The sequence below is a fragment of the Anas acuta genome, chromosome 3, assembly GCF_963932015.1.
Source record: "Anas acuta chromosome 3, bAnaAcu1.1, whole genome shotgun sequence".
NCBI lineage: Eukaryota > Metazoa > Chordata > Aves > Anseriformes > Anatidae > Anas > Anas acuta.
In genome coordinates, this window is record NC_088981.1 from 5,878,746 (window position 1) to 5,892,061 (window position 13,316).

Below are 13,316 nucleotides of genomic sequence, written 5' to 3' on the forward strand. Positions count from 1 at the left end.
TCTGTTTTGCTGTCCTACAGGACTGCCCAAAAGACTGGAAAACTCCTGGGGCCAGACCTGAGCCTGCTGAGGGTCAGGGGAAAATCAGGTAGCAATCAAGTAGCTGTGCATGCAGCTTGTCTGCTGAAATAAGGGGACAAAATTTGAATCAAGCAGTTGGTCTGGGAAGTTTGCAGGATTAGCTTTAATTTATCTATTTCCTGCAGGCAGACTACTACGCTACCGGGATTTTGGCTTCTATCCTATGCCTCCTCAGAGGGCACTAACCCAAAGAAGAAGCATCTTCTAGAATCTCAACCCTACATTGAACCCTCACGTCTCTTATCTTATTCTTGGCATGGTGCTGCAGGTGTTGAGTGAGCAGGGCTTTGTTTATATCCTTGAGTTGCTGAGCTGGCAAGCTCCTAAGGATCCACAAGCATTTCCACATCCAGAAACTGGATGTGCTGGTCATGCTGGCACACTGGAGAAGTTGTGAAAGCAGGAAATTGTCAAGTTACTTATGTCTCATTAAGACAAAGATTGTTATGTCAAGGGCAGCCTGTGCTTTTGCCAGCCCTGGAAACCACACATGAACAGTTTTACATGGGGTTATTATCAATATCTAGGATGGCATTGGAAAATGCAAAATACTCTGGCCCTGCAAGAGGATTATTAAGAACCTTACAATAACACAGTAAGTCTTTGAAAAGTATATACACAAAGTATGGTATATCCTATCGACCAGTTTAATTGATGGGCTGGAACTCCTGGTCCCTGACAAATTTACAAGTGCCATCTTCCAGGAGTGGGGAAATTCCAGGTTTCATAACCTGCAGAAGAAAGCAGTTTGATTGATTAGTGTTAACAATATTGAAGAACCATGAGAGAGACAAAATGAATCAGTGGATTTGCTTCGTTACCCCTATAGATTTTGTGAATTTTCAATAGGTCCGTCACCACAAGTATGCCACCTTCCAAGAAAAAAGATTTGGGATGACGGAAGTGACTCCTCTTCTCTTTTAGAGCTTACAAATGCTGACTACAGAAGAGCCCTGTTTCTTACAGGCAAAGTAACAGCTACATTTTACATGGTTTTCTTTAAACTGCCATCCATGAACATTTGCATAGTTGATCCAGTGTAACAGATCTTGAAAAGTATGTGAATATGTAGTTGTAGGTGATAAGGAAGTTTTGTGAAATGCTCTGAGCTTGCTTCTACAACTGTATTTGTAGCCCTTTTTTTTTTTCTTTTCTTTTCTCCCTTGTAACCATTTTGAAGCAATCAAATGGAGCCAGGGAGGCAGAAAAAGATCAAGCTGCTGCAAAAACACTTCATGTTTCACTTAGTGAAGCTGATCGCAGACTGGGAAATTCAAGAGAATCTGTCAGTGTCCCTATTAAATACATTATCTTTCTAGTAGGAAATCACTCCTCTTTACCACCAAATTTTCCTGAAAAAACTATCAAATTTATTTGACTGCACTTGACTGTAAATCTGGTGTTTTTTCTTTGATCTCTGCAGTAATTTCATCACCAAGCGTGTTGTCTGGAGCTATTCAAGGTGTCCTGTAGAACCTCTTGCTAACAACCTGCTTCACTCTTTGCTGCAGGTGAAACACTGAGGGCATTCTTGGAGTTCCCTATATGGGCTTCCTCTATCTTTCTGCAAGGAAGAATGAGGTTTGGGTGGGACAGTCACTGCCAAACTTTGCACCAAGTGGCTGGCAGATGAAGTTCAGCTTCCAAATGCTGAGACCAAGGGGGAGAGGGAGATTGTAGGCATGCCACTCAAGGACTATTTGGTGTGTGCAACTAGAGCAAATGCAGCATTTAAATCTGTGACACAGAGAAGTAGAGTAGGAATAAACCTAGGACCCAAACAGAGTAGGAGTCAAGGTCCCATTCTTTTAGCAGCTTCCTTCCCATTTCACAGAATCACAGAATCACAGAATTTCTAGGTTGGAAGAGACCTCAAGATCATCGAGTCCAACCTCTAACCTAACACTAACAGTCCCCACTAAACCATATCCCTAAGCTAAACCATATCCCTAAGCTAGAGGTTTTGGAGAAGAGGTTTTGATAAATGTGAAGAGAGGCATGGAAAAACATTTCCAGAGTTTCCAGTGCCTTTAGCTTTTGCAAGTTTTTAGTTCAGATATGTTTTTATAATTATAAAAAGTTTCTATAATTTAGAGACAAGTATTCAGATACTTTTTTGTAATTTTGAGGTATTAACAATGTTCCATGATTAAGATTACATTAGAAACTTTCATATTTCTCCTCAGGACATGTTCGTCTATTTTACAGCCCTGTTACATTACACATTTAAAAAAACCTGGTCTGTTACTTATTTAGTTAGTACAAAACTCTAGCTAGTCCCTTATGCATGTTTTGACAATCATTAATTTCTTCAATATAGTAAGTCCAGAGAAAGAAAAATAACCATGTTCATCATCAAACACATTGTGAGCATCTTTGTTTCTATGTCAGAGCTGGACAGTTTTGACAAACATTATATGTATTCCAGCTAAGGCACAAAATGCAGTTGCTTCTTGAAGAGATGAACAGAGACGGCAGTCACCCTGTGATCAGAGTGGATTTGAATTAAGTTGAAAACAGAACAGTTGGTTAAAGTATCTGTAATTTTAGTTTTCACGTTGAATTGGGTCTCAATGCCCAGGTGTTGGCTGCAGGGGCCTTCCTGAGGGGAGCTGGGGCTGCCTCACAGTGGTTCCAGAAGGTTCCAACAGCCCCGGCACAGGACCCAGTCCCTCAGCCCCTCAGCAGCACCTCTGGGGAGGTGGCTGGAAGAAAGGGCAAATGTGCTGCACAGGGGTGATAAATGAGGTGAAAAAGTGTGAAAAAGAGTCCTGAGGGGAGAGGAAGAAGGGGAGGTGCTGGTGCTGCAGCCATGGGGCAGGGGAAGGTGCTTTGATTCTTGTCTGTGTTTCTTACTATTATACTCTAGCTTTAATTGGCAATAAATTAAGTTAGTTTCCCTCAAGGCGAGTCAGTTTTGCCCATGACAGTGATTGGTAAGTAATCTCCCTGCATATACATGTATTTCCACCTACAAGCTTTTTCATCTTATTTACGGCCCCTGCCCTGCTGAGGAGGGGAATGAGGTGGTGGCTTGGTGGGCAGCAGGCAGCTGTCCAAGATAAATCCACCCCGCCACACGACTCGAGTAAACCTTGAGGACACGGAGGAAAACTTTGTGATATATACAAGGCTACCTGCACAACAAATAGGTGTTTGTGTGTACTTTTTTCCTCAGAAAAGTCATATACTTAGCAGCAAGAGATACAGTGGCACTGGGGGAAAAGTTAAGTGTTGGGTATATAAATAGGCCAGACACCACAGGAAGAAATTTTAAGTTTGTGCTGCCTGAATATTTTAATAAAGCAATACTGAGTGACCACATAAGGAAATTTTAATTAATCAGATAAATTACAGAAGAAATTTTTGAGAAAAAAAATATGTGCTAGTAAAGCCCAACACTGTATAGGAAAGGATCTTAGCAGAGTTCTGTAAATGCTGATATAGCTTCTGTTATGATTACATCTTTGTTTGCTCTTCTTGGTCTGGCTTTGCCAGTATAGCTAAGAGTGATTCTTGTCTCTCTATACATTACCCTTAGGATTATTTAGAAAGGTCTTGAACCAAACATTATTGAAGATGAAGGTAGAATTTCAATGAACACCAGTGATCTGCCTCTGTTCTAATAAGTGACATCAGATCAAATTTAATGAGGCAACGATGAGTGAAAAGGCATGCCAGTTAACTCCACAATTTTAAGTATATAAAGCATACCAAGTATTTTAAAATTACTTAAAAGACCTAAGGTTTAGATGATAGTAAGGCAATTGTGCGTGAGGGGAAAAAGGAAAAGAAAAGTAAGTCTGTCTTGTGCCTTTCTCTTTTCCTGTTGTGCTTCTTTTTCATCTAACTTTTTATATCTAATCATGCCATTACTTCTTCCTAATATAGATCTAGAGATAAAGGGTGACAGCTATAATAGAAAGAACTGATCACAAATTATTTTTTCTTGGCAATGTCTGAGGTAAATTTGTAATATGTTTAAGAAAACAGGGAAGAAATATTACCAATAAATTGAGGCTATTTCATTTCAGATGACTGTCCACTGAGGATTGTCATCACTGCAGTTGGCCTCAGAATATCATTGACATTGGTCACAAACAATCTACTCTTTAATATCTAGGATACAAAGTCCCTTTGACATCTGCCATCTCCATTCCACAGTCAAACTCTCACTGGTGCGACATCAGCTGTAATTGAACTTGGAAATTGCTTCACTTTCTGAAATGCTGACTGCTTAATTATGATGGGGGAAATAGCAATCTACAGCCATACGCTCAGATAACTGCGTAACTCAAAAACTATATAATTATACTTGTGAATAATGCTTGCGGTGATTTATGTTAATAACAATGGTAATGTGCAGAAGGACCACTCTGCAGACCTTGAGTTCCTTCAACTTTATGTAGTGTGGAAGGGAGCAAAGAAGCAAAATGAACCACTAAATAGAAAGAAGAGAGGAAATGCAGGCCCTCAGCCTTGCTTCCTTTTATTCTAAAGGTGTTCAAGTGAGTCAGGTACCCAAACAGGCTTCCAGAGATTGTATAGTTCAGTTCCCAGCTTAATCCACAGGTTTATTTGGTATAACAACTAATATATTAGGCCCAGTAGCTTAATTTATCTTTAGCTTCAGTTCTCCATTGTAAAACAGGAACTGCAGGGCCTCTGTTTTTCAGGTATACTCTTGAGTATTAAAAGCAGAGATCTTTCTGAGATGCTGTCAACAGGAGTCAACATGGGCATCTGTATAGTGAAAAGAAGCTTTTCTTTCAGAACACTGTGTGATTATAATGCCACAAGTTGTGGTTGTTGTTGTTGTTGAGGAATTATAAAAACTACTGTTTCATTTTAGCCTGAAAAAGGAATGATTGCAACCTTAAGGCTCCTAGTTTGGCAGAAGGTGGCCCATTCAAAACAACATGGAGATACTGATGACTCTGGATAAGCTGTCTCATACATCAGAAAGTTATAAATCACTGTAATGTAGTGGCTATCCCATTCAGATATTACCTGTTTTTTCCTGTAGGATGTTGCTTATGTGGTGTGAAAGTATACCACACGTGATATTTAAATCACTGCTAAATTGGTGCAGTGTTTCTGTTCAGTGAATTTTAGCTCAAGTTAACTCCATGATAGCAGATGATTCTGTCTACGCTCATAATGTCTCTTGGTAGATTCACGCAGCAGATTGGTTGTTCATAAATCTTTGTTTCATGAAAAATCTCAGTGGTGTTTTCTCCTGATTTTCTGCATCTTGTATTTTTTCTTGTAAAAATGAAAGTACATAGGCCCCTGTCTGCAGATGATTAATTACCCTATAACAAAGCAGTTTTGGAGCCTGGCAACGCTGCACTCGGATTACGGTCTTAAAATAGTGGATGGACTTGATTTTCTTTCCAACCATCTTACAATTGTTGTCATAAGAATGAAAGATAATTGCATTGCTCTGTATTGTCACTACATTTCTTGTCATATGAATAGGTTCGTTTAGTGCCACCATCTTAGGTTGTTATGAAAATGAGGCATCTGAACTTAAGGCTGTTGCATCTTTTTCTCTCTGAGCAAGAGCTGAATCCCAGGGTCTAAGTACAGATTTTAAGTAAATGCAATATTTGCATCATGGGATTACAGGCTTTACAAAAGTGATTCAAGGATGCCCATTGCTTTTTTTCGTATGTTTTATATATATATATATATATATATAAATGTAAGTTTATCTGTTGTTCAGGTAAAAGGGGATTGATGCTCAGGGAGAGAATAGCAGAGTTAGAACTGAAGTGTTCCATTTTTCAATGCCATAGTTAGTTGATCTAAGATTTTTTGGGTAGAGATGCTATGCAGAATATTTTGTGGTAGGGGCAATTGTTGGGAGTCAACTGCCATGTAGCTGCCTCAAGGTTCTTCAAAAATACAGAAGTTCTGTTTTACTACAGGAAGTAACTGAATTAACTAAAGTAACACAATTGAGTACATCTACAGATGAAACCCAGACAAAATTACAAAAATATCAGGCAAAGAAAAATGTCTCAAACTGGTTCAGATTAGCATTAATCATTGATTATAGACTACTGTATTGTTATTCCTTTTTTTTAGCCTAAATGTACACATCAACACTAACCCTACAATCAACATTATACAGGAGGATTGATAGAAGAAATTCATCTTGATGTAATAAGCACAGCTCCACTGAGATCAATGGTGATATTTAGGCGGAGGGTAGGACTCAGCTTTCTAATTTGCCAGCAGCATATGAAATAATCATTTATGCTGGCACTCTAGTGAGATAAGAATTGGAAGACAAATATAAGAATTAAGCAACGAAGCTTAGTTCCCCCTTAAAAAGTGGTTCATTTAGTTAGCTTTGCGTTGCAGTTTAGTTGCGTTCATATAACACACGTGGAATCATACTCGAAAGAGGTTGAAGTTAACCTGTTTCTTTGAGTGGTTCTGTTTGTTGGTTTCTTGGTTTCTTCCAGCAAGGATGCTTTCTTTTGTCCTTGGAAGAACCCCCTCTGTGATATGCTGTGGTTTATTTTCTCTCTTTGTGTAGCCATCTGTTAACTCTAATTCCCCTATGCCTTTGATTGTCTATAGACACCGATTATGACAGGATTATTCTTTGGTACAGGTAAGGAGATGTGCATTATATGCAACTTAAATGCCTGAAAATAAGGTAATAGTAATAAAAATAAATATTAATAACTGGATGAAGGCCAGTCTGATGATTATACGGTCTGTCACATACACCATTGCATAAGTGTATTTTTTGACCATAGTGTCTGTATGTCATAAAATCTACACCTGAAAGTAATGCGTGCTTTCCGTGGATCTGTATTTCTCTCAGGACAGATATCAGTGGATGGATTTATGCGATATCTGAGTGGAGAAGAAAATGGCGTTGTTCCACCTGAGAAACTGGATTTAAATGAAGATATGTCTCAACCACTGTCACACTATTTCATCAATTCCTCACACAACACCTACCTCACAGGTACAGTGTTGGGAAGATCTGATTTTTTTCTCTTACAAGAATTCATAGCATATTTGTGCTGATACCATAAAATACAACAAAAGCAACAGCAATAAATGATGACAGTGTTTAGTCTTCAGGGAAGCAAAGGTAGCACTTTTAAATTGTTTTCCTAGCTACTCCAGTTCATACATGGAATATACCTTCATTAACAGGTGAGCAGCAGTTGTGTTGTTTGAATAAACTCTGACGGAGCCCAATGAAATCCCTAGGAATTTCCCTCTACTTAGATAGGATTCCAAGAACAGATTCTTTTCTGGGGAGGAGAGAGAAAGTACTTCCAACAGCAGTCAAGGCTAGTCAAACAAGTATGCAAAGTAGAATGTGGAAACATCTCTATAGCTAATAAATTTGCACATAAGCATTAAATTTGACAGTTTGTGTTCAGTGAAATTTGCTTTGTCAGAGAATGGAGAGGTCCCAACATGGCTTTCTGATGGTCCATTCATATCTGCAAGGAATGGAAATCTGTTTTTTAACAATATTTCTAATGTTGGACGTACAAGTTTATGTGCTGTCATGTTTTTAAAAATCTGAGCATTCAAAAGATCCTGTTAACTTCAGTTAATGAGTCTCAACTGTATTATTTGAACACTAAAGTCGACAGTACTTTTAGATTCCTTAAAAAAAAAAAAAAAAAAAAAAATAAGTAAACGTTTTTGACAAGCAGATGTGCACCAGGAATTCTGTTTTCTGATTTGATGTTTGCTTTGTCTTGTCAAGTTTGCTAATGTTTCAACATTATGTGAAAAAAGAAGTAATGCTACAATGTCTGCCCAAAATATGGCTCATGTATAACAGTGGCTTTTTTATGTTACTAAGTTAACAGACTTCCCTTGACTGAATCCTGCTGGATGCCAAATAGGCAATAACCTAAATAAAAGCATGCAGCGGTGATGCCCAGTTTAAACAAACCATGTGGTAGTAGCTTTCATATGAACGAACTGTCGTTGTTTCCAGTAGACACCCATTTTTCAGAGGTTTATATCTTGGCTGTGAAATGTGTTTTGTGCAAAAACTTCTTGTATAAGTATTCGGTTTGACAGCTATTTTGTTTCTCCAAATTTAAAAAAAAATGAAAGTCAGCGTGGCCACTTTTAAATTATGATTCTAATATGCAGAAATTTATGTTCTTTGGAAGAGTGCAGACATTCCAAAGCAAAAACAATTTTTAATTACAATACTTTGCAGGCCTTGTGTCCTGTATGGACTTTGTTCTGTCAGTGAGGATTAGGACCCACTTAAGCCAAATGCTGCAGCCTTATACAGAGTTTCTGGAAGGAAACAGTAAAGCTATACAAATGTGGGAAGAATAGGCCCACAGGGAGGGCAGGTGGTGCAGTTTAAATTTGGTCTAAAGAGATAAAACACTGCCTTTCCTTCTACCAGCATGCATTTATAGCCAGTGCCATATCACAGATTTTTCTCAGGGCTGATCAGGGCAGAGTCACGTTCTAAAGGTCTAGAAACATAGAAGCCAAAAAAAGAAAGAATTAAGGATAGAAATTCATGATTTGTCCAACTCATTCTAAATTTTTTATCACAGCATAGATAACATAAAATACTTAATTATTTTAGCAGAAAGAACATTTGCCTTGATGAAACTGCAAATTCAATTTGATTTGTATGTGAAAGTCTTCAAATCATCTAAGATAGCATCTGCAGATTTCTTCACCTTCATTTCTAAAGAATTGCAGAAACTTCATTTCAAAATATGATTCTCAGATTTAATTTAACATAAAATTCATGGCTTAGAAAATTGGAGAGAAGTAAATCAGTGTAAACTCGGGGAATATGGCAAACTAAGTTTGAATCTCTTTCAAAATTCATTTAAGAGCATGTATTTTCACATTTAGAGGCACAAAACATGTGCCCTTGCCTTTTAGTGGGTTCATTTGTTCAGTAAGCATGTGGCAGCTGGCTGACAGTGAGATTAATGATGTGATTTTTATCCATGTATTACAAAAACTGACAGCCTTAGATTTTGCTTTGAGGCTAGACCAGATACAACAATCACATTACCATTTGCGCTGTTCCAACAAGGACTTAATTCAGCTGAAATCTATGAAATTAATGGTCACAAACTATTCTTTTTGCCAAGAAGATTTCAAAGGGTCTGCTGAAGTGCTTATGGCTTTGGAAGGGAAGCTTCAGTAACACCTCTGCCCTTACTGGAGCTGTGAAATAGAAACTAGTCATGTAATAACTATTAGGAAAAATAAGAAAAGCATTCAGACTGGTAATACTTTATTCTTACTGTGCTTAATGCCTTACCAATTATTTCTAGCTTTGTTAGTTTTTTTAAACACAGAAAAAACATCCACAAAGAAACAGCATTATAACATAAAAAGAAACATGTGCACACTCTGAATTTATTTTTAATTACCCTGATCATTTTCCTAGCCTTTAGTAGAAACCCTTGGCAGTACATCAAGTCTTGATTATTTATTTAGAAGTGTTACTGCTTTCTTAGGAAAATGTAATTTTTAAGAACAAAGGTAAAAACTCCATCAAGAAAGAAGTGATTTACATTGAGCCTAGGCTAGCTTAAAGTAATGCCAACTTTTGGAAACTTTTATTTCCTGTCACTGATGTCATATTTATTTATTTTTTATTTACTCCTTTGAGCCCTTAATGTAAAACTCTGCTTTTCTTCTGGTTTCTCACCAGTCTTGCCTCAGGTTACTGCTGTTGTAACAGTGGGGAGTGACTTTGCAACATTTCTTTTAGCAGCACCCAAAAACAAAGACAAATGATGATTATATATCATTATCAGCATTGCACACTTTGATGGCTTTGCAACTTGCTGTTGTATATGTGACATGCTAAATATGAAAATCACAAGTCTTTAACACGTTCTGGTTTTGGATAAAAGGAAAAATAATAGCAGCAATAGGTTGCAGAGCTATCAGTCTGGAGTATGTATCCAGCATGGGACTATCCCACTCGCCCTCAGCATCTGCTTCTCTCCTGCTTACAGTCCTGTACTTTCAGTGGTCTCTGTAAAAAAAAAAAAATTAATCCCATGAGGGGCATGTTCTTGTCCTTTATTGCTGCTATGGCCTCTCCTGTACCATCCTCCAGCTTTTCTGTTCCCAGTTATTCCTCAGTCATAGCTGTTGCTTATTATCTGCAATCAACACTTCCCTGAATCCTTCCTCACCTTCAAAGCCTTCAAAACAGTATCTCCAGTCTCCAAGATGACAACACCATATGGAAAGGAAGGAATGCTGGGCAATGCCTATGTCTGAGCTGAGCTTGTCGCAAGAGGAGGAGCAGTTTTGGCTGGCTGTTTCATGCTTCTTAAACTGTGCTGAGCTCAGGGGATCGGCTGACAAGACCCAAGGCTCTGCTGTCTTCCAGCCCTACCACATCTTTCCTGAAGAACAAGAGGGTAGGAAAGCTTAAGGACCTCATGCAGTGCTGGGGAGAAGCTGTAAATGTCCTCCCACCAGCAGCACCCGTAAATCCTGTCCAGCAATTATCTGAGGTAGATAAATGAGTTTTTTCATGACACTAGGGTCACAGTTTGTCTTAGCACAAGGGCTAAGGCATAAGAAGGAGCATAATGGTTGTTTGTTTTGTTTTGTTTTGTTTTGTTTTACCATCCAGCTGTTGCTACTTTTCATGATTCTCCTTCAGAATATTATAAAAACTCGTGTAACATCGGGGAAGAGGGCTGAATTTCCAGAAGTGAGTTGAATTTGAACGTGATCATTTTGCCTCACAGGAAGGAAGCTATAGACCACTATCTCCTTGCTGAGGCCTATTCAGTGCAACTGTGGAAGTAGCTTCCACAGTTACGGTGTTGAAATAAGTTTAGCCATTGAAAAAGAAATAAATCAGTGGAAGGAAAGCTGTCATCACTTCAGAAGATAGAAGATGATCTGTGTGGAAGGTCTTAGGTGTAACTTTGCAATACCCCAGTTTGGTACCCTGCTCTGAAAATAAATTCCTGTGCACTTGTGCAGAGAGTATTGCCTCTCCTGAGAAGAAGGGTGAGCTGGGGAGGAGTTCTGGTCAGGAGGAGGGATATGGGCCCTGTTGACCCATTTGCCGGTTCGAAGATGGGGCAGAAAAAGCTACTTAAAGTTTGAATAAGTAGACATTGTAGTAATGAAGATTATTTTTCTACCTTAAATGGACAGCCTGATGGTTTTACTTATGATGTGTCACCATCTGGAGTCAGATTAGCTGAGATCAAGATTAAATGGGCTATCGGTGTACAGAGACATACAGCTGTCTGCTGTTGCAGGCATACGTTCAGCAGCTTCTGTAGGTTGGTGATTCCTATCTGCCTGACACTCTCTTCCATCTTCCTCCGAGACAGTTTGCTTTTCTGAGAAGGTGAGTACTCAGTTAAGCAGACTTCTAATTAAATTCTTGGATCTCCAGCTCTGTCAAGTTTTTCAGTGATTGCTCCAATTTTTACAGATGAATGTTCATATATGTGCTCTTGAACATCAGTTTACCTTTTTATTGTCCAAAGGGGTACATGCCCACCCATGCCAGTTCCCTCTTTCAGAAGCCATACCCCAAGTGAGAGGGTTTCTACTTTTTAAAGTGAGTGGAAACCATGTAAAAGGGAGGGGAAAAAGTCAATTAAATCATATCCTTAAGGCAGAACTCATATTCCAAATCAGCAGGTGACACTAACGTTTCTAGAGGGACCTTGCTTCCAGTAGCAACAAAGGTCAACATAAAGGTTAAATTAAATAAAAAAAAAAAGTTTGATCAGATCTGAGATTATTAGATTGATCAGATCTGAGAGAGCATTAAAAATAACAACATGTAGGGCAAGAGCCTTGTTTTGACTAACATACAAGCAGCAGCAGCATACATCACACCATTGTGGGGTCTAATTCAACTGTCCTGTTTGTGGCAAAATACCTTAAAAGGAGAATAAATTACGATAAATGTATGGTGTCTAAAAATACTGACGCTAGCACCTTCTGCTACTGCTAGAGTCCAGAGCCAGACTCCCAGTAGTACAGGGCTCTGTGTTTGCATGTTGCAAACTATGACATATGTTCCAGAGCACTGTCTGATTTTCTGGGACTTCCCAGACGAGATGAGGTCTGGCATCACAAGTGTGCAGGGCAAAGGCAGTATGCAGGCACTTCTTGCTGGGAGAACATGGTGCCGTGGGTGGGTGAGGTGGCAGGAGCAGCTTCTATTTCTAGAGTAATGAAGAAGTCAAGTGACTACAAACACCTGGATTTAAATATTCCTCCGTTTGGGGAGGATACATGTCTTAAAATCAATCAAATTTTAAGTCCATGTAATATTGCAAATATCTTGCGTTTGTAAAAACAGTGCTAAATGAACCCAACAAGAGTGGACTTGCTGAGAAACGAGTCACTTAAAGCTATAGAAGTTTTGAAATACTCTATATGGGAAAACATGGCTCATATTCTCAGCATGCATAAATGAGCACAGGCTCATTGACCTTAGTGTCCTGTTACATGTAACGTATGAGCTGGCCCAATACATTTTTAAAAGTTATTTTTTGTCAGAATTTGTTTCTCTTTATCCAATATAGCATAAGGTGATAAAAATATTGTGGCACTACTGTAGATGCTATGTGCATTATAGAAGGGGATACATAATGCTTCTAATTGCCAGTATTAAAATTTTGATCTGTATTCGGGATATTAAAAATGTCATTCTGCAAGTATTCCCTTCAATGTCTCTGTTAGCATATTTTGGAATGGATACAAATAGAGACTCACATGGCAGAAGTTTATAAATAATAGACATACAAAAAGATTTAAGCAAACATTTCTAATGATTCATGTTTTAGAAAAAATAAAAACTATTGAGACTATTAAAACCTTTGCTAGCATTTTTCACCCTGACTGGGAATCTTTCTGGTGACTGAATGTTTTGGAGCTTAAATATCCTCTTACTCTGAGCAGAAATCCTTCCAAAAGTACCGAGCTTTATTAATAAGGTAGTGTGGGAAAGTGTTACATGACAAGCAATGCATGTCATGATTTACTTAAGCACTTCAGAAGGTTATGGATCTTGTAGTCCAAAATACTTAGCGATAATAACAGCCAGTAGTCTCTCAGGAGGTATAGTAGAGTTTGTTAATCATAAAATAGTTTGTTAATCAAAATTCAATATGCTTTGAGGGAAAAGACGAAGAACATGAAAATAGAGTTCAAAGTGAATGCAGTTTTTCAGGCAGCAAAGCTCAAAG

General features: G+C 38.4%; 1 protein-coding gene across 10 annotated transcripts in view; it reads left to right on the plus strand.

The window, feature by feature from the left end:
• Positions 1-13,316, plus strand: part of PLCB1 (phospholipase C beta 1) — a 376,130-nt gene that overhangs the window by 248,625 nt on the left and 114,189 nt on the right. For all 10 annotated transcript variants that reach the window (XM_068675405.1, XM_068675406.1, XM_068675407.1 and 7 more), the window contains one exon: positions 6,926-7,072. In XM_068675405.1, coding sequence (XP_068531506.1) covers positions 6,926-7,072 — 147 coding nt within the window. The remainder of the gene's footprint in view (positions 1-6,925; positions 7,073-13,316) is intronic.